The sequence below is a fragment of the Psilocybe cubensis genome, chromosome 11 (genome assembly GCF_017499595.1).
Source record: "Psilocybe cubensis strain MGC-MH-2018 chromosome 11, whole genome shotgun sequence".
NCBI lineage: Eukaryota > Fungi > Basidiomycota > Agaricomycetes > Agaricales > Agrocybaceae > Psilocybe > Psilocybe cubensis.
The window spans coordinates 221,675-246,438 of NC_063009.1; the positions used below are offsets into that span (position 1 = coordinate 221,675).

Genomic DNA, 24,764 nt, shown 5'->3' on the forward strand with positions numbered 1-24,764 from the left:
TCGTAGGGAAGAAAGGCGTCGAGTGTGCAATGATATCTGTGTGTACCCGCCTCCCATTAGCGTCCAACCCAAGGTTGAAGCGTACGGCGATTCCACGAGGGTCTGCATTTCCGTCGTTATCAGGGATATTGGGAATGCCCGTGGAGTTGGAGAAGCGGACTATGATGGGAGTGGAGGCAGCATGGAAATGTGGGGCGGAAGAGAGGGTTGCGGCAGCAGCAGACGGGGTAAATGTGCCTGTCAACAAGAATCCTTTCGCGTGTGCTAACAGAAAAGATTTTGGTATGTGACTCTCTATGTTTATGTCTTGCAAGACGTACCAGGTCGCATGCCTGCATGTTTTCCAAACAGCTTCTGTAATTGTTCAACGAGGTCGCTGCTTGTCTGGATGATGAATTTGTCGGTTGGGAACGGCATTTTCTTTTCTGAAAGATGCGAATAGTATGAAGTGGGAAGTGGTATTCTTCAAGCATTTTGTCGACTTTCATTTATAGGGTTTCTGACGCAGAATACAAGATCGAAACTAAAACCCCTTCCGTCCATGACCGCGTTCATTTGTTGGTACGGGTGCAATTGTATTTGAATTCCACTGAATTGAATGATTGGTTGCATTTTTTACCTTCACGTTGTATACTCGGCAATGTGGTCAGCTGGGAAAATACACTTATCTTGCTTACGTGACTGTTCAGCGGCGACTTACCTGAAAATTAACATATCTCATTAACCCATCTCTTTCTGATACCACCAGCGAACCAATGACTCACTGCACCGTGGAGGCCGCTCAACACCTCGCTTCTTTCCTTCTCACTGTCAAGTAGCACGCCCTTCTCTGTCCAACTTTTCAGTCTTGAACGGGCTTCAAGGCTCAAAAGGCTGTCGCTTGTCGTACAACCTCTTGATATGCCGTGTGTGCCCGTTACGGTACTATCTAAACTCAGAACGCTCATATTGGCGCCGTTTTATCTCTGTATTGCAGCTATTAGCAGGACCATCTCGGATAAATGTCAACCGACATGATCACTGGGACTCACGGCGATCAAGAATGACCAGCTTGAGAAACAGTCGTGAATATTGAGGATTAGGGGGGTGCTTTTCTCTCAAACGTTCTAGACAATTCGTGGGCCATAATTTGGATCTTATGATTCAGATGTATTCATATGAGCCCCATGTTATCTGATAGTCTCTAAACTGGAGGGTTGTAAGTAGGCTGGTCTTGTCTTGGTCGTAGGACAATTCTATTGACTCGCGCGCTCGCATGCAACTGAATTCGACATCAGCCAATGGCGATAGGAACATTTGTCAGCGGTTCAAAGTTAACCGACAACACTACTTATCCGAGTCTGCTGCTTATCGATGTCTTGACAGAACAACTATTATCAACATCGGCTCGCCGACATTCAATGCGCCGTTTCGTCCCCTCCGAATCGCTAGTTATCTGTCTCTGGCTGTGTATTTTCCTCGGCCGTACTCACAGATTTTCATTCAAATCATGTACCATGATTCGCCAGTAGGCCAACTCTGATCCATCCGGACGGCCGTAACTGGACTGTTGAAACAACGTTATAAACCTGTTGAACCCGATCCAGGCCATATAAACACCGTAAAGTGTTGAGGTGTAAAACTTGAAGCTTGAAGTCTAGAACTCACCTACCTGGTGCAAAGTACATCGCGGCTGCAACATGAGCCCCGGAAACGCCAGGGTATTGTCGACCGGTTAGTTGTGATTGGCTCGATACATTTCTTTGCAACGAAACTGCGATTCTGCGCCTTGCGGTTGGGTATGAATGCTAAGAACACGCAAAACGGGCCATCTTTGACGTGTACCTGTGAGCTGGTGGGAAAAGCCTATTTACTGTGATTTATGAGCTCATAAGGACAGAAGCAAAATTCCTTCTGTTCCCAGATACATAGCCAGCCTTCACTTCAGTTCTCTCTTGATATTTTCTCATTCTTGCTACCGCAAAGTGCATAACGCCAAAGTCGCCATCTTTTCCTCAGTTAGTTGAGAGGAGTGTGCTATCCAGACACTATCTACATCTATATCAGCAAACAGTGGCCTTTCAAAAATGAAATTTTATTGAAAAGGTCAATATGGAGGCCTATCTTTTAGAGTCCAAACGGCACCAAACGTCCCAATGTTCGCCAGTATTGCATCAGGCTATGAAGACACTTTTCAGGATGCATCAGTCTCCACCCATCTCACTCTCTTCGGCTGTGATAGCCTGCAAGGGAGTCAACAAATACTTTACAACCCTTACTTGAGCGGAGACAAGAATATGTCTATCGACGGTCAAGCCAATAACTCAACACTTGACGTATTGTCTCCAGGATATACCGCGAAGTCAGGCGGGCGTCACATTATTGTCCAGTGGAACTGAGAACAGCAGGGGGTCATGCACTGGGGTATACAAGCCAGTCCACAGCGCGATCGACTATCAAGATATGCGTGCAAAGAATTTCCGTCATGGATCTGAAGAGACAGAAACGACACAAAGTTACACATTCCAGCACCAGGAGCATTCCTGTTGAGCAGATACCCACCATGGAATCCAAACCTCATGATGCTCGAAGGTATATTTCCGCCTTCCGTCTCTCGATATCACAATGCTGAAACCATTGTAATGCAAGGGAGCCTATTCGGTTTTCTCAGAACCAAGATATGGAAGAATCCAGAGTCCAGTGCCATGAAAGTGGTCATAGGTATGTGTGTTTGTATGCCTGCAGTTAAAATAAATGCCTGACATATAGATGGGTTGATGTTAGAAAGACCAGACCAGCGGGAAGAGAAAAACGCACTCGAGCACAAAGTCCTACTGAACAAATACAAGATCGATTGCCAAAACGCCGCAAGAGTCTCGAAATTTGGCTGGAGAACAACTCACTAAGAGGGTGGGAAAGAATGCGAAGCAAACCTAGTCGTGATGCTCCCACCAGGAGAAAGCCCATACAAGGTCATAGGAGCGACAATGATGAGAAATTCCGTTTGCCACAGGAGATAAGCTCGAATTCTCCTATCTGAGGTTGTTAGAGGGATGCAGGAGGCATAGAAGTTGGCAGTTGGTGGGAGCCGTAAGTCGTGTCGGTTAGTACCAGACATTTTTATCTTATCGACGGGATCGACAGTCAACCAGTTCATATTCTTTTTATCTTATCTCCTTTTTGTTCTATCATTGACCGCGGCTACCGTGCGAAGTTTAACATTACGAGGAGTGCGCTGGAGTGCGATTGAAAAAGAAGAAAAAATAACTTGTTCATCCACCTTCACATCGCAGATTTCAGCCGAAATATCAGCATCCAGAGAGTCATGCGGTACAGCGAAAATAATGGGTCCGAGTTAGCGTGCTCACAGAACCTCACAGAACACTGGATCTAGCATGCACATATTCATCAGACAGGCTCAGAGACAGCTCGTGTAGGTTTTTCAACGCCACTGATGACATACGCCTATTGCTAGTCTTTTATTGAATAGAACATAGTAGGTATTTAGAACAATACTCGATTCTGGCAGTTCTTGCGTACACCTGAAGCCACATGTCGCTGCTCACTGATCAATGAGGGGTTCTTCGGAGCTCTGGTGGAACCGAATTATTGTGCTCCCAAAATAACGAATTGTTGTGTATATCGGTAATGCGATAAAATTTAGCAACCAGCTGACTCCATCTCAAGCCGAGTAAGGGTTGCAGTAATACAAACCACACGCCTGATACAAATTAGGCGGCCACGATTGTCTATAAAAGATGTTGTTTAGAAAGTAAAGGTCAAACTGCAACAAGCTCCAGTTACAGAATGCCCAAAGTGCGTACACCATAGCCTCCCAAGCATTTGTTGTCAATTGATATTTTTCTCAATCAAACGGTACATTTTTCTCTATTACATAGCACATCCCAAGCGAGCATTATACTTCCAACCCGTACGAAATCGTCCCAAACGCGCATGTTCACCCAGATGTCGAACATCACGACCACCCAGAGGATACCGAACGATACCTTCTTCCAGCCGTCTTCTCCAGCGAAAAAGGGTTTACCATCCTGGGCAAGTATCCTGGCCCTGGGGTCTACTACATTGTCGAAGGTGGGTGCGCCGTTATTAGCAAATAATCACCCTGACGTGACCTTATTCATTAAATAACAGGTGAAGGACAATATGAAGATACTATGAAATCCGGAAGCTCTACGATTGTTAAGGCAGGCTCAGTCATCCATGTTGAAGAAGGATCGATTCTTCGTTGGCACGGCAAGCCCGGAGTAAAAGGTGAATAATTTACTGAAATTATTTTCACCTTTTTACACAATCCCATGTGCGATTGACAGGTTTTGCTGTATTCCATGTTCCTGTAGCCGTGAAGAGCTTGGACGAATTTGTGGTTCCCGAATAAAGAATCCTCGACTACGAGTGATTCGTTTTATAATAGTTGGTTAAAAAGTGTTGTGCAAATAAAGGTTGTTCAGTCCAATCGTCGCAGACCGCATTGCAGCAATACTTTTTCCTATTTGGCGGATTTGAGATCTAAACTCTGGTCAGAACTTTGTGCAGATACGGGTGCCCACGGGAAGAGAAAAATTGCCCCGGGAAGAATTTGAGGTGGATTCTCCTGTTAGGGGCCACAGACCACCTCGTATCGTGTTTTTCCATTCTTGTCTATTATTTTACACCACTCGTTTACTCGACTACGACGGAGGGGACTCTTTGTGTATCTGCCCCCCTTAACCCGAAACATCACAGAGCAAGTCGTCATTGTGGTCGGACCGACCTACTAGGTCCCGGGATCAGGAAAAGACCGCAACCCGCGGCGCGCTGGAGGACCCCTGACAATAGGCCCAGAGGACGTTCCGTCGGACGGACAAAAATTTTGAAAATCGACCCCTTCGGACGTTCCGAAACCGGACAGAAATCCCAGATTTTGAGCAAAATGTCGTTCCAAAAATCCGGACAGAAAAGTTGCAGGACCGCCGAGGTCGATCCAAAAACCGGACATATATCGTGATCAACGACCCTCAAAATATAAGTCATCGGTTAGTATAGAGGCTGAGCGTGTAGTCGCTCCCGCCCTTCGTATTGTGATACTACGTCGTTGTTTCTAATCTCAATATCGCCTTTTTAGTATTTTGCCCTTAGTAAACCCATAGTTCAAGAGAATAAAAAAGGCAATGAAAATGTTTGCAAAGCGAAATTTAGATATTATTACATAGATTTTCTGCATCACACATTCAATTGTAGTTCCTTTTTCTTGATGATAGGATTCAGATTGGCAAAGGTAAAGTGGACTATCAGTTGGAGCTGTTTCGATGTAGTGACTAATGATCACGCCGTACTTTAGTCATTGCTTTGAGTGAGAAACCAAACGGAAAGCACTCACGAAACCAGCCGGTTGCGACTACTACCAATGTCTGTGCCCTTTCAAAAGCATCTTTTCAAGTCTTCGAGCACAGTCATGGCCTCTACTTCACTGCAAGACCCACCAAAACTGCCTTGCTCAATGTATCTGAATTTGCACACCTGCCTTCCTGCAAGTTACTCACCCTCCTCTATCATAAACCCTTGTCTGTCACTGCAGCAGGTTTTGAAGTTCATGCGCAAGATATTTCGCTTTACAAGACATTGGTTGAGGGAGTAGGGAGCATCAAAAAAGCGATGAAAATGTTTGCAAAGCGAAACCTAGATAGTAGTACATAGCTTTTTTTGCATCGCATACTCGTTTTATGGTTTTGTATTGTACTAGGCAGGTTTTTTTTTATTACAGTGATTCTTAACATTGTTCTGAAGCGTCCCATTTGCGACTGAACTCAGCTGAATGCGCGCAGCGGCGAAAAAATCGATTTTTAGGCCTGTCCGGACACAAATTGGGCCTCCCGAGGGTTGTTCCCGATTTCCGGACAAATTTTTGAAAAAATTGGTAGGTCGTTCTATATCCGGACAGAAATTTTGAAAATCGCGACGGACAAAAAACCCAAAAATCGACCTTTTTCGGGAACGTCCTCTGGGCCTATTGTCAGGGGTCCTCGCGCTGGCCACCCGCTAAATATCTGAATATCAAATTAAGCCCCGAAACACGTCAGAACACATCCCACAAGCCCCATCAGGCCCCATCATGATCCAGCATGATCCCCTATCTACGCCCCACGTGGCTCTATCCATTAGCCGTGCACATATAAGAACGCCCAGGAACTGTATCGCAACGGTTTCTTTAGAGCTGGTTCTCCCCCATTGCGCTACTGCCTTGACTGTTGTACGGTCTGGTATCACATCTGCTTCCCGTCATCTATCTATCGTAACTTCCTTAGTATCCGCTAATCGGTTCATTCTACCCTCCACGACTTACGAGCCGAAACACGAATATTCTCCAAAAAATTATTATGAAGTTGACAATCGTTTCTTCTATCCTCCTTGCCTACCTCTGCACAGCTATCAGTGTATCCGCGTACCCAGTACGCAGATCCGAATCCTCAGATGCACTGGTCCACTCTGTATGTCCTCTATCTTTACTTCCTGTTCAGCAGAACAACTGGTACACGAAATTAATATTTACTTACACCCACAGGCACGCGATATCGCTTCTCTAGAAACCGTACAACTTGAGGCACGCGCGTTTGACTCAAGAATGGTTGAGCGTGGGCTTTGGGAGGTGTATGTGTTAATTTTTTTGAATATTTGCAGTTAGCCTATATACTCACTCTCATTTTCCTGCGGCATTTGTCTACATTACAATATCCAACTTCCATTTTCCATCATCAGTGTAAAGGCCATCCGCAAAGGCGATACCCCCGAGCAAAAAGCGCACCGAAAAGAGTACAAGGCCTCCGTCGCTGAATCGAAACGCCTCCAAAAAGCCGCTGGAAAAGTCATATCGGCACAAGCCAAACAAGAGATGGGCGCTAAGGACTGGAAGAAGGGCAATATCGCCATGACATGGCAGAGTTATAAAGGGTCTGGTGGAGAGTATGAGAGGAAGGCGAAAAAACATTTAGAGGACCTCGTGAGGAAGGATTGGAAGAGTAAAGGGAACCAACAAAATATGAGGCATGCGGATTTGAGGTGCGATGAGTGGTTGTTATCTAACGTATTATTTGCGCTGATACCTGGTGTAATTTCTGATATAGCATCGAAGTCCTCAAATCCGGCAGAATTATGGGCCAGGTGCGCTACAACAACGGGCCCAACCAGATCCCACAGTCATCCAACACCTTCCTCTGGGACCCCTAGACGCTCGATGTTAGCTGTATGTAGATATGCAAATGGAAACACGATGATTTCTTGTCGCCACGACCTCGAGATTCGCATAGCCGTCAACTTGCAACATTCAAACAAACCGGAAACTATAGGGGGATATGATTTAATCTGCAATAAGCTCGAGCTGGATGGGAGTACTTCATTCGTACTCCCGCCATGTGTATTGGGCCTAGATTATTCAGTAGCAAGATTAATTTGACATCTGGTCTACGCGGATACATTGAGCATCTGTCTACTTCCCCATTTACTCGGGGACTACAAATTCGTCAAAGCTCTTGACGGATACAGGAACGTAGAACGCAGCAAAGCCTAATTGGGTGGCAAGTAAGACAAAGTTATGCTTCAAAATGTAAATTTTTGACCTTTAGTACCAGGCTTTGTACGCCACCGGATAACAGCCCCGTCTTCGATGTGAACGACAGAACCAGCAGTGAGCACAGTATCATTCCCATTCTTCGTATCATGACAGTGAGCTTCACCTAACAGATCAGTCAATTAGCAAATTTACGAAAAGATTATCATCTCAGTGGGCCGCGCACCGGCTGTGATGAAGTAAACCCCAGGGCCGGGATATCGCACGAGAACGGTGAAGCCTTTGTCGCTTGAGAAGACGGCGGGCAGGATGTAGTGCGAGGTATCCTCTGGATGGACGTGGTGCTCCACATCCGGGTGAATATGCGCGTTCGGGATGACCTCGTATGCATTTGCTGTGTACTTATCGCTAGAGATGTGCTTTGAGAGAGAATGTAACATACGAGGTCTAAATGTAAACTGTTCAAGCAAACAAATGAGAGTGGACGTACTTTGGCCATAGTCCAAGGTGTTGCAATGACACAGGGTAGTGGATAAAACGTCCCATAAAGGTTGGTATTTTATATATAAGAAGGAAACAGACTATCGTATTGTGAACCGTTAAGTCAGATATCTGGCAGATCGCACCACGTCTTCCAATAACATCAACCCTGCTCCTTGAATTCCACAATTCGGAACTCCTGTAAGTTAAAGAAAGGCACTAGTAAGTTTGATTGATTAGGCACATAAACTGTATGCAATTTCAAGTAGATCCGAGGGGTACAAAATTCTCTGTGAAAGGATTTTCATGATCAACAGTGAGCTTAGGCTGTCTTTGTCAATTTGGATTTAGCTAGGTCAAGCTGTGGCGGCGTCGTCGTGTGATTGGTGGTGCAGAGGAGCTTGGGAAGTGGATTCAATGGCGTTGACAGACAGGTTGTAATTCAGCATATCCCAAGTGTCCTGCAATTGGAAAGTATAGAGCAGGGCATAACAAATCCAGTCTAGGAGGAAGTTCAAACCTACGTAAACACATCTGAGCGTTGAGAAAAAAATGTCTTCGTCTGGTGAAGTGTATTAGAAGACGACGTTGGTGACAGCCTAGCGTTCAAGCTTCAAGCTTGGAGATACAAAAAGATTATATTTCAGTCCTCTGTTGGCTCACGCGGTGGACGTTGATAGTATCAGACCTCTGTCCACAGGTTTCTATCTCAGCTACGTAGATTTCCAGACTAAAATTTTGATATCTTTTCAAACAAATACATCAAAAGTCGACAATCCATATCCAAAACCTAACGAAAGCTACATTTATTTTGCCATTCACTCAGGGACCACGAATTCGTCAAAGCTCTTGACAGACACAGGTACATTGAACACGGCGAACCCTAAATTCAGAGTGAAGAAATGATATTCAGATAAAACCGGACTGTCTATTAAAATTGATTATGGTGCAAACCTTTAACACCAGGACCAACCTTCCAGTGGATAACCGCGCCTTCTTCAATGTGCACAACCGAACCTGCCTTCACTACAGTGACACTCCCGGGATTCGCCGAGTCTTCAAAGTGTAATTCACCTAATGGAAGCCAAACAGAAAAGAAAAGGATATTAGTGTACAGAAAACAACATCTGCGTCCACCCACCGTCAGTGATATAGTACACCCCGGGACCGGGGTATTTTCCCTTGACAGAGAGGCCTTTGTCGCTGGAGAAGACGGCTGGGAGGAGGTAGTGTGCCTCTTCTTCTGCGTGGTCGTGATGCTCGATGTCGGGGTGTATATAACCATTGGGGACGATCTCGTATGGGTTGGCGGAGTACTGATCCTTCGGGATGTGCTACGAGGGAGGGAGAAATCATGGTTATGCTGACAAATCATAGCATTGAATTTTCTACAGGTCGTGGCGGACATACCTTGGGCATTTTAAGTCTGACTCAGAAGATTACAATATGACAGTACGAGATACAAGACACGATTTGAGCGGTGTCCTTTCAAGCCTTATCGTCTGGTGTTTTTATACAATGGGAAGAAAGAAAAATATCCCTATAGAAGCCCTATTCGGTTTGTAGAAGGAATCAGCTGGGGGCCGGCGTTTCGACTAGTATCCTATTCGTTATTCTTGGAATTACATATCTGCTTGTTTTGTGAACTTTCAGAGATACAGAATTCGCACCAAATGATACGACAAGACTTTCAATTCAGTAGAACCAAAATGAAATCTATAAATTCTCTAGCAACATGTGGATGTAGGATTCATAGAAGATCAAGTGCATATAGACCATTCTTTCCACTTGCATGCCTTCCAAAGCTGTTGTATTAGAATGTCAATGTGTTATCAGTGGCGTTGAATAACAACCCGCTTCACAAGTTCATGATGATTCACGTTGACAGACAAATTAAAGTCTAAGTGACTGTCAGATGACTCGTTCATAACCTCGTGATGTCAATTGAGAAGTATATTTTGTTTGATATATTCTTGGATTGGAATCCCTCCGTTAGACACTGCGTATAACATGTACATAATAATACAAACAAGAAATAAATGAACCGATAAGATCCAAACTTCCGGTGTTCATATGTTGAAGATTGCTGTCATGGCACTGCTGGCGCCCATCAATTTTTGGCTCATCAAAATGTGTTGCAAAAATGTCAACAATGAAAAACATGATTTTTACTGGATAAATACAGTATATCTTTGACAAAGTAAAAGAACGTAAAGACTTGAACTATTTGTCACATTTTTTAGTTACAAAAGGACTCATTTTTATAAGCGAAAAAGGTTTCCTTTCATAAATTTGATGTAAAAAATAGGCATTTTCAATGGAAAAAACCATTTTTGTGTAAATATTCAGGCGAGAAGTAACCATTTTTCTAATGATGAAAATGCCGCAAATAGTTCAAAACTTTACATTCTTTTTATCTGTTAAAAGTTTTTTCTATTTACGTAGTAAAAATCGCATTTTTCATTATTGACATTTTTACAACCCATTTTTACGAGTTAAATATCGATGGACGCCAGCAGTGTGGTTTACCTTTGACTATTAGTGACTCCGGTTTTCATCTAATCCTCCGCTTCCTTTAAATCAACCCTGCTTTTATCCTGCTGCCACTTATATAGCCAAGAATTATAAATAATATATTTAACGACGGTGAATAGACATGCGTTCAAAGGTAGATGTATAGCTAACTAAGCAGGGACAATCTTAATCTCTTTGCTGACTGGGTCACGTATGATATTCCAGGTAGTTTCATGAGAAAGCGTCATGAGATCCTTCTCGAACTTGACCTCAGAGTGTAAATCTCCTTTGATAATTTCACTCGCTGAACATTACAAATTCAGTCAGGGAGACAGTATAGCTTCAACATATGTTTACCTTGGTAATCACTAACAGCATATATTCTTAGGATGGGGGTAAGCCTGACCGCCAAAGTGCTTCCGATACTGGAAATGACCAGAATAAGCGATGCTAACGACGAGAGAGGAAGGAAACAGAATCTATACCCCAATCCAGTCCACTTGAATACAGGGCTAACAGTGGTCTTGTCTTGGTTAAATAAACCCTGAGAGAACCATTTAGAGTGCAGCATCTTGGGGATCAAAACCCTGACATACAAATGCAATTTCCGCTGGTGTAGATGTTTGAATTTTGCATTGAACAACTCCCTTGGATCCGACAGCAGCCTTTGTAAGGTAGTTATTCCCTTTTTCGTTGGTCATTAATGCACATAGTTGCCCAGTCTGTAAAAGGTGGGCGTCAAATAAAAACAAGATGACCAAACATATAGCACCTACCTCGCAGCTCTCTACATTATATGCAGAGACGATGTTGTCGGTATCTTTCTACAGTGCTGCTTTAAAATTGGTTTCAAATATAAAAGATAATGATAACTTACTTGGGGGGAAACAAATGCAGTGCTGGCGCTGTAGTGAACCGTTGCGCCACTGAGGCCTGACGAGTGAAATCGCAGAACCTCTGTGTATCGTTTAGTCATGAAGCAGCAACGCACAATTAGACAACTCACTCCAGCAAACGGGGTACAGGTCTGAGTACAGCTTTCCTTCTGCTGGTGGGGTGAACACGAGCATCAAGTCAATTTGCTTGCCCAAATTGTCTGCCCTGAAGGTGAGCTGTCTTGCGTTTCCAGTGACAGGCATTGTGATATAAGAACTCTTGACAAAATGAGTCGTTGGATTTTGAGATGGTAATCTCTGCTGGAGTGGCCTTGTAATTTATATCATTCTCAGGTCCTGCGAATGCAGTTGGTGGTAGGTTGCATATCTGTGTTTCTTCAAGCATCAGTGGTGTAACACAAGGTCTCGGAGATACTTGAGTACCGGACCAACAACTTCATCGAAACAATTTGGCCTGCCATGCGCACCCATATTTTGACATCTGTTAAGTCGAAGCCGATTGATAAACGTCTACACCTTACACATTAGCTGTTCCTCGAGTTCAAGGATCTAAATCGTCGATCAATTTCCCCTTAATGATGCAGGAGTACAAATTTACCGGAAGCACGTGGCTACGCAGGGTCGATGTCTCCTGCTTTGTGTGTAAAACGCAAAACCCTTGTTCAAAGAAGACGTGCCCCATCAGCAAAAATGCCACTGACTTGAAAATTATGTGCAGGAGTGAACTCGGGACCATGAAATCTCCGATTTTTTAAGACAAATCTCGATCCTGGTATTCCGATGACAGAGAGTGGGAACGTCAATAATGACCTGACCTGATCACTTTTCAATATCCCAGATTGGATACCTCCGTATGAATGTGGGCGTTTAGGCTTGAGACGGAGCAGATATTTCCCTTGCAGTGGGGCAGAATCTACTGTATCAATTTGTTTGAACATCATATTCATTTAATCGTTGATTAAACCACTGAGAAGCTCCTTAATCCCTGCTTCCTGACCTTGAGGTAAAGCTTTGTCCTTCAGTATATTTAAACGCATCAATGTTGTTGCACTGATCACTCCAACTTCTCAGGGGTATTTCAATTTAAAAAGGCATAATAGACGAATTTATTGGATAAACATATTTGTCTGTGAGTCATAGAGCAGAAAGTACTATTGATATAACGATAGGAAATGATTTAACGACGAGAACTGTGTCAACGTCCATCAGTAAATTACGATTACTTGGCGCGCACAATCTTCAGCTGCAAGCTACTAGGGTCGCGGACAACATTCCAGGTGGATTCGTGAGGTAGTTTAGTAAGATCTTGGTTAAATAGCTCTTCCGTGGTTACGTCTCCTCTAAGTATCTCAGAGGCTGTATAATACAGATGATGTCAGTCAAACATTTTTCAATGATCAAAATATATTGAACATTGATCGTACATTGGTAGTCGCTGACACCATAGATTTTCAGTACGGGGCTGAGTTTGACAGCCAGGTTACTGTCGACACTGAATGACAGGAGCTGTAAGTGAACATGTCCAGAGCATATGAATACAATAAGAGTAACCTACGCGAGTCCGTTCCATTTGAAAATGGGTGAAACCGACTGATCTTTGCCAACAATTCCCTATTGAGTTGTCGTCAATAAATACACATGGTACAAGATATGCCGGGATGACGTACAAATGCGACATCCGCTGGCTTGGTAGATTGGATTTTGCATTGAATAAGCCCAGGGTACCTACTCCTGGCGCAGTAAGGTAGTTGTTTCCCTTGGTGTTGGTCATCAACGAGCATATCTCTCCACCCTGAATGTATAGAATGAGACTGAGGGTATGCAAATTTGTCGTAGTTCGGTTCTCTCACCTGGCATTTCTGTACGTTGAGAGCAGACACGATGTTGGAATCATCTTCTTTCTGTAGGAAAGGTTACACGCTATAGAAACCACTGGATATTAGCAAAACGTGCCTGTGGGACCATAAAAGCTGTGTCGGCAGTATACAAAGCAACCGCGGTGCTGATATTGGAGGCACTGAACTGAAGGACCTCTGCCAAAACGAGGGTAAGCATCAAATTAGAAGAGCTGGGAGAGCCAACATACTCCAGCAAACAGGGTACAGATCGGTATATAGTTCACCCAGTTTCGGAGGCTCGAACATGAGCATTAAGTCAATATCTTTTCCCAAGTTCTTCGAGACAAAAGTGAGCTTTCTGGCATTGCCTGTGATGGACATTTTGAATGAGGGATAGCTAGGTAGCTTTACGGACAGTGGAGGTGTAGTTGATGATGTTTCTGGATGTCATTTCGCCATTTTATAGGCATTAGTGGTGTGGCAAAGTCCTGGAGTGTTAGAATTATTATCAATTTCATACTCAGGAGAGGCATCCGGAGGATTAAACGCCCACACCCATACGGAGATATCAAACTTTGGATCACAAAATGATCAGAATCAGGGGATCATTCTCACTCAGTCGCGGAGTTGACATTGAATGGGCCCTGATCATTTAAGGAGAGCGTCGGCGATTTGAAACGCCGAATGTACGCCTATAGGTGCGTTGATTGGTCAAAGGTAGAGTAGTGCATTGACACCGCAGTGTTGCTTGAGGTTGAAAACAACTACAACACGTTCGTCTTGAAGGAAAAACTTTTCCATTTCCGCGGCGAAGAGAGCTAACACGTACATCAAGTCAAAAACTTTAACTTTAATTATGAAAATTCGAGCGCCTACGCAGTACTGTGATGCCGACATTAAGTTGATTATGGCGCGAATATTGGGCATCTTGACTGCTGGACGATGGCCCGATGCCACTTTGATGGGGTCTGTCTTGTTACCGAAAGTATTGGAATCATAGATTCATTTGGTGTCGATGAAAATCTGCGTCAACCATGAGATGGTACCAGTCAAAACGTTCTCGGAATCCACTATGTGGTATTACGTTCCTGAAGGCACGTCAGGCGTTATAGAATCGCCGAAGCGCCGTCTCCTTGCTATTGGATTTCATAAGTCTACAAGCAACATAGTATACGCTAAAGGTAACCTATAAGAAGAGGAGGGCATAAGAGTGAGATCGTTATCCCAACTAACCACCGTCACCAACCTCATCCATCAACATGTCTGGAAACACTAGAACACTCGAATTCGAGTACTCAGATCTCACAAAGCCATACCAGCTAATGCTTATGTTCGAACCTATGGCCGAAGGGAAACTATACACCGAGATGTTTCCTATCTGCTGGAGTAAGATGTTTTTATGTTGATGTTGAAAGTATTGCTTAACAGTTCTTGTAGAGGTTCTTAGGCTGAGCAAAGAAAATTCTGGAGTAGCTAAGGTCGTGTATACATCTCAAACTGGGCTCATGGTTCCACAGGTAAACTTATGGACGCATTCTGGGAAGAATAATGCATTCCTGACATTATTTACAGACCGATTGTGGAAACATGATTTGCGCTGGTAATGCGCGCCCATGCGAGGTAAGGCACTCGTCAGATTTCCAGCTATAAAACGTGAGCTAATATTACATTCTTAGACGGGACAAATTTGTACTTTAAAAACCGACAACGATGGAGACAACTATCTTGAGCAAGCGACAGCCGGCGCTGAGGGAATAATCCAGTGCAAGGTCGAAAGTTCATTCCCTGCCACCGTTGCCTTTGTGTGTCACCGTCATTTTAAAAGAGCATTCAATTGCAACTAACACATATTATAGGGAATCTTTAACCAGAAAAAGACAGCGCTGGAGCCTTTGTTTACGTGGAAGGACATACCGTAAGCTAATCTGCACTTCAAATGCCATTAATAAACAACTTACGTATTGCATCCAGGAAGGGAGACAGACTGTCAATTAAGGTCACCCCGGTTCTCAAAATCTATGCAGTTAGCAACTACCAAGGTTAGTTGGACTGAACTCTTGTAGACGGAAATAGAATTCTGAAAAACCTTTTGATAGAGACCGAGGTTGTCAAATCTGACGTATTCAGTGATTCCTTGTTTAAAGAGAACATACTCACTCTTCCCAGTCTCTCAAGGTGGACTGTGTCTGTGGATAATAATACCAAGGCTATTAAAATCACTCGTGCTGATAAGTAGGCGATTTACATGTCCCACGACGTTGGATAAATCTCGTCGTTAAATAGTCCCTTTGAATATTATACCGCTTTTATTCTATTCTACTCCAGTTTACTCCGCGTGATTGTCTGATAAGTAAAATCAGCTCTTTTTCATACTGTTTTCCACCTCCGTGGCACAACTTGACTCTATAAATTGCTTGTATCTACTTTTTGTTTGTATCCATTGTACTCCATTTCAAATCCCGTATTGAAATGGTGCATAAGTCTGAGATTACCATGCAATCGATATTTCACGTTACATTAATTGTGTAACACAATATTTACGACTAGGCAAAAGTAAATTCCCTTTTCATATCCCGTGGAATCACAATGACATCAAGTTAAATTTCATCAAGAAGCTGAGGCTCAAAGACAACCTGGAGCGGTGGCACGCGGTGCTTCCCTCGCTTACCCTGCAAGGTAAATTCTGTATGCCCAATATCAGTTACATCGGCGTTATTCCCAATGAACTACTCGCACCTGTCGCCGACATCGTTCCTGAAATGAAGATTCCTACACAAGCAATTATTTGTTTTAGGTCACCTCATCACACCCCTCACCGGCGATTCCGTATCCCGACTTCAAAGACATAAGGTACACAAAGGTACACTGTGCGCGTTTACCCGAAAAGGACAATGGAGAAACAAGTTCAAGGTACAGTGCGGTTTGATCCGGTGATATAGTTTTACGAGCGCCTACTTGAGACTGGGGAGTGTTTATGGTTTGTTTGCGTCCGGCGTCGGTATGCTCCGACGTAGAGTGTACGTACGTGTGTACCTGTTTGGGTGATGAAGCATACACTTCAGCATCTTGACATTGTCACGGTGAGTTCTCGCCATCAGTTCAATGATGGGAACAGTCGGTACGTACACTGAGGACTCACCTCTGATCTGCAAAATGTGGCGTTAACTTCCATCGGCACAGAGATCTTCCAAAAAAAGCCACCTGTCATAAGCAATAGCTTCACTCTTCAGAGGCCATCAGGCAAGGTACCAACCATTATGGGAAACTTTTGAGCTCAACGGTGTCCCGTTGACGCTGACTTCATCCCGACAGCGGAGCAACGTGTATTACAGGCATTGTTATATCGCCGTACATACAAAAATTAGATCTGTCGCTCGACGGTACTCCAAGTTTTAATTTGAAATCTCGTAATAATGCAGTACAAGTATGCTATAAAACAAGGATATTCGTGAGGGTGTTCAAACATTCTTCAGAACCACTCACACTCCTAGTTTCACACCTACACTTGCATAGTATTTAAATTTTCAACAATGTCCACACCCGGAACAGTAGGAAACACAAGAAAGCTCAACTTCATGAGCAACCAGCTGTCCAAAGACGTGACTCTGGTATTCATGTTCGAACCCCTGACAAAGGGGAAGCTGTTCTCGGACATTTTCCCAGTCTGCTGGAGTAAGTGGCGTTTTATTTTCTTTGGTTCAAGTGCTGAATCTGGTGCCGGGTGAACTTAGAGGTCATGAAGTTCCGGGCGGGTTCCATTGACAACGGCCTTGCGATGTACACGGCGGATACTGGATTTTTGATCCCACAGGTATTGTGCATTTTTCTTCGCATCATATTTGTACGAATGCTGATCGAAATCGGCGGACGATGAATATCAGGTTGATAGCGGAAACATCGTGTTCTCCAGCAGTGCCCGCCGCTGTCAAGTAATTAATACTTTCCTTTTACTCAGAAAGAGTATTACACTGACAATGGACATGTAGAGCGGGCAGGTCTGCGAGCTTGTGACAGAAGACGGAGATAACTTCCTCAAAGCCCCTGTCAAAGCTGAAAATGCAGACAATATTGTGCAATGTAAAGTCAAGACCGACTTTCCTGCCACGCTTGGATTTGTACGTAGGCATAACTGCAGTTTGCGTGTCTTTGAAATGACGTGTATGTGCATGTGCATTTCAGGGAATATTCGACAAGTCTGGGACCCGGATGGAACCTATCTTTACATGGACGGATATTCCGTATGTTATTCTCTACAGATATTATCCATCATGCACTCTAACCAGTGCGACAACGTATTAGAAAAGGTGATACTCTTTCGCTGGCACTTACACCGAAACTTAAAATTTACGCTGTCACCGACATCAAAGGTGAGTTATTAAGTCTTTCATCTGTATTGTCTGTGAAGCGACTTATTCAACTCTTTATAGTAAACCAAGTGCTCAAGGGAGAAGTGCAGAGCCCGAAGCTCTTCGAAGAGAATTTGATTGAGCTTCCTCCGTTGTCGAAATGGGAGGTGTACATTGAGGAGAACACAAATGCCGTTCGGATCAGAAGTGCAACGAGCTCCTAGGTGTTGCGCTCGTAGTTGGTAATACTCCCTACCTTCTGTCGTTGACGTTGGCGATACGCCCGTCGTTAAATCTTGAAAAATATCTATTTCATTATACGCAATGACTGTTTTGTGGTGTGGGTGCGAGGGTGTGCATGGAATCTGCAGGAACAATTTTGAATCGCGAAGCCAGTTGAGGATTAGGAATCGATTGAATTGGTTGCGTCGAATCCGTCGATGCCTAGTAAGCGAAATCGACAGAGTACTTCTTCTTGTAATTAGTGAGGCCAATCTTCGCATAGAGTTTCCAATCAGTTGGTATCAATGGAAAGACTTGTTAAAAATTGATACAAAACAAACTGATGACCATCTCCTTCAATCAATCTTGTCGATGTTAAACAGATAAGATTCGACGGCACAAAGAGGATGTTGTTATATTTGACCATAAGGTAGGAGCTACAGATAACTGAATTGGAGTCATAATATGTTCAATCACTAAGGAAAATTACCTCCTCACAAGTTAAGATACACAGAATTGCCAGAAGATGAAATTGACGTCAACAAATTAGATCCGTCAAAGCGGAGTCTAAACGTACTGTTATTTAATAATATTTACTTAGTTACGTGAGAGTTAGTACGTAAGCATATTACTCTTTTAGGCTTTCAGTGTCGTCACGCTCTCCTCGCTGTGCACTTCATCATTGTTCTTTGCTTTTAACCACAACAATCGTCAGGAACAGCTCTCGGCGATACAAACAATTGGTATAATGGACAACGCCGAATCTCCTACAGCGATGTTTGACGCGTACGAGCTGGATTTTCGGCACATCATCAGTAGCATCTCGGCGAAGCTCGAGGGGCCCGCTGCGAACGGTGCGCAGGTCGGCGGTGAGGCTTCGTATTCAGATATACTACAGAGTTTCTGACAATCTATTGGCTTTCTTTCAATGTACTGCGTGTGTTGTCAATGTGGTATTTAGAGCAGCGCAAGGCGGCACTTAGGAAAGTCGAGGTTGAGCTGGACGAAGCAGACGATATAGTGCGTCTTACATGTCACCTACTTTTTGTTTTCTGTGCTCAACTATGACACACAGATATCCCAACTCGAGATCGAAATCCAAGGGATCCCCCAATCCCTCAAACCGCCCTTCCAAGCCCGACTCAAAGCCGCCAAAGCCGACCTGACACGCTACAAGCGGCTCTCAAAGGAGCAACATGCGCACGCAGCACGCGGCGAGCTTCTCTCGCGGTCCTCCCCGGGCCCTGGAAGGTACACGGACGCAGCGACGTCGGATGACCCGTACGGCGAGCGTGCGCGGCTCTTGCAGGGCACAGAGACGCTGGACGAAGGTAGCCGGAGGATCAAGAGCAGTACGGGTGTTGCGCTTGAGACGGAGGCGTATGGTGCGGATATTTTGAGGAGCTTGAGGGGGCAGAGGGAGCAGATTGAGAATTCGCGGAATTTGGTGGGTGGTTTCATCAATGTTTTTTCTTCTAGGCTTGGTTTGGTTCAATTCAATTGGACTTGCGCTGACCTGGGGTATGTGCACTTTGTAGCTTGGTACAGCGGACACCAATATCGAGAGGGCCTCGGGGACATTGAAGAAGATGATCAGGCAGTGAGTCCCGTTCCACTCAGCTTTTTTGTTGTTTCTGTTTCGTTTGCTCTTTGTTCCGTCCATAAACTTGCTCTCCTGTTCCTTGTTGTATTCAATGTTTACATACCCTCTTCGACTTTTTTGACTCGCATCAAACTTTGTTTAATTATCACCTCGAATCCGCCTGACACTTTGACTCACCCTTCACTTTTGATTACAGAATGTACAAGCAGCGTGTCCTGCTCAGCGTGATCGGCGTATTCTTCATCATACTTGTGTTGGTCATCCTGTATTTCAAGATTTTCAGGCATTGAATTTGGGGTCATTGACATTGGTTTTTCGGCACTGAGCGTTGGTCGTCGGTCGGGCTCATCAAACCTAACTTTCGGCTTCAGACGTTCGAAGGGGCTCGGTGAGTGAGGAGGAAGTGTGAAGGACAGTTGTTTCGTTGCACACGATACCCCTACGTTCAGGGAGCTTTTTTGATATTTATGCTTTTGCTTTTACTTTGCACATCCCACCTCTACAATGCATCCACAACATATGCACATGCACATCCTCCATGCATCCTTATCCTCAATTCACTATTGCCATTCTTTCGCATCCTCGTTCGCATTCACATTCGTATTCGTATTTTCACGGACACCTTCGGACGAGGAGGAAGTTGTACTCTTCCTACCGTTCACATGGACTCTTTTCGAATTCTTATTGCTTGTTATTGCTGTTGTTGTAATTTATGCTCTTGTCATTCGGACACTCACACAGATACAGAAAATGGCGCGGGAGCGGATGTCCTTCGGAAGGTCAGGTAGGGAAGATGTAGACATACCTAAATGCTCTTTTGTCCACCAGTGGACATTTCTTTTTGCTCTCTAATTTTCCCGCTGTTCTCTTTTTTGTGCTCTATTTCATTGTTTCTGCACACTTCATCTTTTCCCTGCCCTTCCGAGTTCCTCCAACAATCTCATTCCCATCGGCATCGATATTCTCATGGTTGATTTCTGTGTCTGTCATTTTATCATCCCAAACCTCCATGGCTCCCAGTCCCAATGTTCACTCTGGTACGCCAGCTAACTGTTAGGGTTCGCAGACTCATTCCCAGAGGAGAGATCTCTGTTAACCAGAAGATCTTGATGATATATTGAGCTATCGAGCGTCGAATGTGGATTGTGGATTTGCTAGGTAGTGTTGTAAGCATGCACCGCACTCGCTCAGGCAAGAAATGTTGCATCCATCTCGTTGGTAGACACACACGCGCTCACGAGGCCTGCCGATGTGGAAGGCCTCAGTGATGAAACATATTCTCTGACCTGAAGCTCATTGGATCAAACAAAGTTGACAACATGTTCACAATGTAGGATGGAGCTTACTATACAAGTTCTTTCACAATTGCATAAAAGAGGAAGGGGGCGTACCATGCGCTGCGCTGCGTGTTATCAAATTCCATCGAGAACGACAGTAAATTTTGCAAGGGACGATATGCGGCATATCACGAACCCTGAAGGTGGTCAAAAAGATGGTAGAATTATTATCGAGTAGTGGATTTGAAACAATGGTTTGTAGGGTGCTATAAAGTTCGATTTTGGAATGCAAAAGTTGAATGGAAATGGCTGGGTATATATACAAAAATTGGACAATGAAATAGCTACGCTCTCGGACAGTCTTTTATAGTCCTCGATGGCACACAAAGCTATGGAGTAGTACGAAACATGCAGAGATTCCACTGGATGTGGCCCATCTAATTTCCGTCTGGGATTATTCGACCATTGAGAACACGTAAATTAAATTAAATTGAGGTTAGAACGAAATCGTTAGACCGTGTGGCCGGCCTCCATGACGAGTCATCATGAAAGGCTGCATCATTTTTCCCCATTATTTCAAGTCTACCGCATCGACAACATGTTCGAAGTCAAGTTGATGATTGTAATTGTATGATTGTTAAGTCCACGTTCTCACGCTCATCACTCAAAACAACGAGATAAGATAAATAAAATGTATAATCTAATCAGCCTCAATCGATCTAGTCGATGGACTGATAAGATACTAATTCTGCAATCATCGCCTTCGCCTCCTACTTCGCCCTACACCGGCGGTGCGCTGGGAGTAAATCTCCTCCCGGGTCCTATAGAAAGGGTCTTTATCGCTTCTATGACCCTGGATTTTTCGCGGCCGCTGTTCTGTCTCCCCACTATCGCCATCTCCAGTTGAAGAGAGCCGTTCAACCGTTGTGGGCAACTCTTCACGGATCCTTTCACCCTTCGTCCTCGACTCCCTTGCAAGAAAAAGTGTCAGTACCATGATATTGAGAGATAGAAATCCACAAAATACCTTCCATCATCGCTTGGGTTTGGTGCCGTTAGAGGCATCTGCTCAACGGGAATATCATACCCGGAGCCGTGCCCGTGGTGATGTTCTCGGTGCTGAGAAGTAATAATTTGTGAATTTTCTGTCTCTCCGGATGGACGACAGACATTATTTGCATGCCTTTTATCACCATTTCTCGGTACAGCTATCCTGGAAGGCTTGTTCATCACATTGTACGGGTGATATCTGTCTGATGGAACTCCCGCCGCCCGGCTCCTCATCGCGCCCTGGGAATGTTTATCACGGTAATGGGGTAGGGTGCGAATGAGAAGAATAGGATCTATGGTTCCTGTGGCTAGGCTATGCAAGATACGAGTGTCCATAATCTCTGACTCATCCGCTACTGGACCTGAGAATGCGGAAGGCAGATTTATAGAGTGGGCACCATCTTCGGATACACCTTCAAGGTCTTGACGGCCGCCAATCACCCGCACATCTGCGGATGAACGATTGGGACTTGTAAATCCCATGTTGTGCACTGACGAACGGATGACACTTGTGGATTCGACGTTGGGAACCGCCGTTCCACCGTCCACGTTATGGTTTTGGTACCTCGCATAGTATATGTCCAGAAGGTCCCGTGGGGTAGGAGCCACTAACGACAAAATGCCTGGCCAAGGTCGGGAGTGATAGGATGACAACGATGGCGCCTGTGGTGCTACTCCAGATTCTATGGCACCAGCACGGTATGAGTTCCCAGCGGGTTGAATTGCTTGGGGAGTGCTAATGGGAACATTTCGGGGAGTGCTAATGGGAACATTTCGGGGATTGCTAATATGAAAGATGTTGACGTTGAATGTAGACATTGAGTGCTCGTAAAGTGATAGGACGAAGTTCAGGAAAGAGGTAAGGCGATGGGTGTCTGGGAATTAGATACCATTGTTCATTTCATGTTATAGGTCCAGAAGCTCCTGCTTAACACGTTCTTTCCATCAAGTGGCAGTGGCGGGTGTGAATTATAGACTGCAATAGGTCGCATGTCCTAACCTCAAGGCACGGAATTCAAGTTCCGTGGAAAAGAAAATACACGTCATTTTAGCCGCTGCATTCTGTCCGGTGATTAGTTATTACCCTAATCCTTCCTAAATAATACTTCACTCGACAAAGGAGTAACTGAACACGTTCAAGCCGCGATGTGTAAAGTGAAATGAAAGGTATGACGTTCATGTCACCGGCACCGTGAGTAGAGGCTACTATTCGCAAGCAATCCGCAGTACAAACTCACTGCTTATATGTGTATCTGAGGTGTGAACAGGACATTCAGGGACCGAATGGATTATATGTTTACTGCAATGTGGTCCGAACGATTGGAATATTTTTATACCTTGAAACCAAACCGGTAGGAGCGCCTAACGTGTTACGACATGTTTTCCCACTTAGGCTCAAATCTACTCATATGCTGAAACCCCCTCGTTGAGGTTAAAGCTGGAGAATTCAGGCTTGAAACTTGGCTTGATGTATTGGTGGGGGCCATGTGCACCTTTAGATCGATGCCAAAGTGTCACAGCTAACTCAAACCCTGATATGTATGTTAAGACACCTCTCACAGGTACCAAATTGTTATGGATCAAATGTTCATGATAATTTACAAGCGCCCAAGGACGAGTGTCAAGAGGTGAGTAAAGAATGGATTACTTGGACAAAGTGCATTAAAGGATGTAGAAGAGATATGCTAGATTAAATGACACTGCCTTTTGGATGACCTACTCAGATATCCACGACCATTTCGTTGGACAAAATGGATATCACACAAGCTTTTTAATACATAAGAAACTTATTCGCTAAGAACATCATCAAAAAGAGACAAACTTGAACCTTTCGTTTATTTTTAATCAGTTCACTCATTGGTGGCAAGCACTATGTAAAAAATTTAATGGATTCCCTCTGAGCCTTTCCTTGCCATATCAATGAGCACCCCCTCTGTATCACCATGCTACCTAATTGTATATGTATATAACTATATGAAAGGCATTCAATAACTGGAGAGACCCTATTCATTAGGTTCGCAGTAGTCGTTGCATGGTTCAATCTACAGAGGGTGACAACGTGCGACATGAGCAGTAGGTTTCCTCATCAAATGTGATGAGACCGTTGATGTTCCACGTCTCCTCGATATCTCATACCGCTGGTATGATCATAGCCTTGTCGTAGGGAAGGGGTTTCCAGAACCCAACCGCGTTGGGGGCGGCGCAGTTTGGCAGAGCGGGTCTGTGTGGTGATTAATTACAAAATGATTACGGAGGATTACGGTATGACGTACCATGCGTCCTGCACTGTGTGATATCAAATTCCATCGAGAATGAAAAGCATGCCTTTTAGAAAGCTCTCGTGTTGTGGAGTACGATCGCCAAAGGCGGTCGGTAGTAACATGGCGGCAATGCCAGAGAAGGTGTATTTGTCAGGTTCTGAAGTTCAAATAGCTTGGAGGGCGATATAAGGCTCAAATTTGGGATGGGAGATGTCCATGAAAAAATTGCGGGATATTTATATTATTCGAGTCATGCGTGGCACGATGCTAACAATTTCAATGCCGGTGGCCCATGTGCATTACTTCCAAATTGTTCCATCGACCATTGAAAATTTTCAGTTACTGGTGGCCTTTTTTCGTCGTGACGGAGTAGGCCTCCAGGGTCTGCATCCACCCTTTAAGCCCGTCTGGCGAGTTCCCGTGGCAGTGTCAAAACAACAGAAAAGTGGCCCTAATACATTCCTTATTATGATAGACACACTGGTCTAAACCCGACTAACAGGCCCCAGATCCTCCTGAAATGTTAATTTTGAAGTTATATGTAAATCAAATTTGATGGGGCCAGTGCAAACTTAAATGACCAAGAGGCCGCATATCTGAACAGTAATTCAATAAGTCTACGAATTAGTCACGCAAATCATGAAGTCGCCTCAGGGAAAAATACAACAAAAGGCCAAACAAAATGTTACTAGAGTAGGTAAAACTGCCGTGACGACCAACTCGAATGTTCTTCATCA

General features: G+C 44.3%; 11 protein-coding genes across 11 annotated transcripts; 6 read left to right on the forward strand and 5 right to left on the reverse strand.

The window, feature by feature from the left end:
- Positions 1–2,464: 2,464 nt before the first annotated feature.
- JR316_0011242 (uncharacterized protein) lies at positions 2,465–3,019 on the forward strand (the record flags this gene model as incomplete). Its single annotated transcript, XM_047896899.1, has 2 exons — positions 2,465–2,571; positions 2,749–3,019. 2 exons carry the CDS (start codon positions 2,465–2,467, stop codon positions 3,017–3,019), a joined length of 378 nt encoding a protein of 125 aa, XP_047743308.1.
- A 767-nt stretch (positions 3,020–3,786) lies between these two features.
- JR316_0011243 (uncharacterized protein) lies at positions 3,787–4,375 on the forward strand (the record flags this gene model as incomplete). Its single annotated transcript, XM_047896900.1, has 4 exons — positions 3,787–3,795; positions 3,879–4,071; positions 4,132–4,251; positions 4,311–4,375. The coding sequence occupies 4 exons, from the start codon at positions 3,787–3,789 to the stop codon at positions 4,373–4,375; spliced, it is 387 nt and encodes a 128-aa protein (XP_047743309.1).
- A 1,978-nt stretch (positions 4,376–6,353) lies between these two features.
- On the forward strand, positions 6,354–7,200 carry JR316_0011244 (uncharacterized protein; the record flags this gene model as incomplete). Its single annotated transcript, XM_047896901.1, has 4 exons — positions 6,354–6,464; positions 6,539–6,624; positions 6,733–7,032; positions 7,098–7,200. 4 exons carry the CDS (start codon positions 6,354–6,356, stop codon positions 7,198–7,200), a joined length of 600 nt encoding a protein of 199 aa, XP_047743310.1.
- A 271-nt stretch (positions 7,201–7,471) lies between these two features.
- JR316_0011245 (uncharacterized protein) lies at positions 7,472–8,039 on the reverse strand (the record flags this gene model as incomplete). The annotated part of the gene is made up of 4 exons (XM_047896902.1): positions 7,472–7,536; positions 7,590–7,706; positions 7,767–7,959; positions 8,031–8,039. The coding sequence occupies 4 exons, from the start codon at positions 8,037–8,039 to the stop codon at positions 7,472–7,474; spliced, it is 384 nt and encodes a 127-aa protein (XP_047743311.1).
- A 799-nt stretch (positions 8,040–8,838) lies between these two features.
- Positions 8,839–9,439, reverse strand: JR316_0011246 (uncharacterized protein; the record flags this gene model as incomplete). The annotated part of the gene is made up of 4 exons (XM_047896903.1): positions 8,839–8,903; positions 8,975–9,094; positions 9,162–9,354; positions 9,431–9,439. 4 exons carry the CDS (start codon positions 9,437–9,439, stop codon positions 8,839–8,841), a joined length of 387 nt encoding a protein of 128 aa, XP_047743312.1.
- Positions 9,440–10,704: 1,265 nt separating this feature from the next.
- Positions 10,705–11,673, reverse strand: JR316_0011247 (uncharacterized protein; the record flags this gene model as incomplete). The annotated part of the gene is made up of 7 exons (XM_047896904.1): positions 10,705–10,838; positions 10,892–10,959; positions 11,020–11,078; positions 11,131–11,256; positions 11,311–11,358; positions 11,412–11,491; positions 11,541–11,673. 7 exons carry the CDS (start codon positions 11,671–11,673, stop codon positions 10,705–10,707), a joined length of 648 nt encoding a protein of 215 aa, XP_047743313.1.
- Positions 11,674–12,649: 976 nt separating this feature from the next.
- JR316_0011248 (uncharacterized protein) lies at positions 12,650–13,649 on the reverse strand (the record flags this gene model as incomplete). Its single annotated transcript, XM_047896905.1, has 6 exons — positions 12,650–12,786; positions 12,855–12,922; positions 12,986–13,041; positions 13,098–13,331; positions 13,393–13,463; positions 13,517–13,649. 6 exons carry the CDS (start codon positions 13,647–13,649, stop codon positions 12,650–12,652), a joined length of 699 nt encoding a protein of 232 aa, XP_047743314.1.
- Positions 13,650–14,527: 878 nt separating this feature from the next.
- Positions 14,528–15,504, forward strand: JR316_0011249 (uncharacterized protein; the record flags this gene model as incomplete). Its single annotated transcript, XM_047896906.1, has 7 exons — positions 14,528–14,654; positions 14,706–14,785; positions 14,841–14,888; positions 14,945–15,070; positions 15,125–15,183; positions 15,240–15,307; positions 15,365–15,504. 7 exons carry the CDS (start codon positions 14,528–14,530, stop codon positions 15,502–15,504), a joined length of 648 nt encoding a protein of 215 aa, XP_047743315.1.
- Positions 15,505–16,798: 1,294 nt separating this feature from the next.
- Positions 16,799–17,838, forward strand: JR316_0011250 (uncharacterized protein; the record flags this gene model as incomplete). Its single annotated transcript, XM_047896907.1, has 7 exons — positions 16,799–16,940; positions 17,000–17,079; positions 17,150–17,197; positions 17,255–17,383; positions 17,448–17,506; positions 17,568–17,635; positions 17,696–17,838. 7 exons carry the CDS (start codon positions 16,799–16,801, stop codon positions 17,836–17,838), a joined length of 669 nt encoding a protein of 222 aa, XP_047743316.1.
- A 746-nt stretch (positions 17,839–18,584) lies between these two features.
- JR316_0011251 (Vesicle transport v-SNARE protein vti1) lies at positions 18,585–19,729 on the forward strand (the record flags this gene model as incomplete). The annotated part of the gene is made up of 5 exons (XM_047896908.1): positions 18,585–18,705; positions 18,798–18,856; positions 18,912–19,283; positions 19,375–19,436; positions 19,636–19,729. 5 exons carry the CDS (start codon positions 18,585–18,587, stop codon positions 19,727–19,729), a joined length of 708 nt encoding a protein of 235 aa, XP_047743317.1.
- Positions 19,730–21,470: 1,741 nt separating this feature from the next.
- On the reverse strand, positions 21,471–22,585 carry JR316_0011252 (uncharacterized protein; the record flags this gene model as incomplete). Its single annotated transcript, XM_047896909.1, has 2 exons — positions 21,471–21,687; positions 21,744–22,585. 2 exons carry the CDS (start codon positions 22,583–22,585, stop codon positions 21,471–21,473), a joined length of 1,059 nt encoding a protein of 352 aa, XP_047743318.1.
- Positions 22,586–24,764: the final 2,179 nt, after the last annotated feature.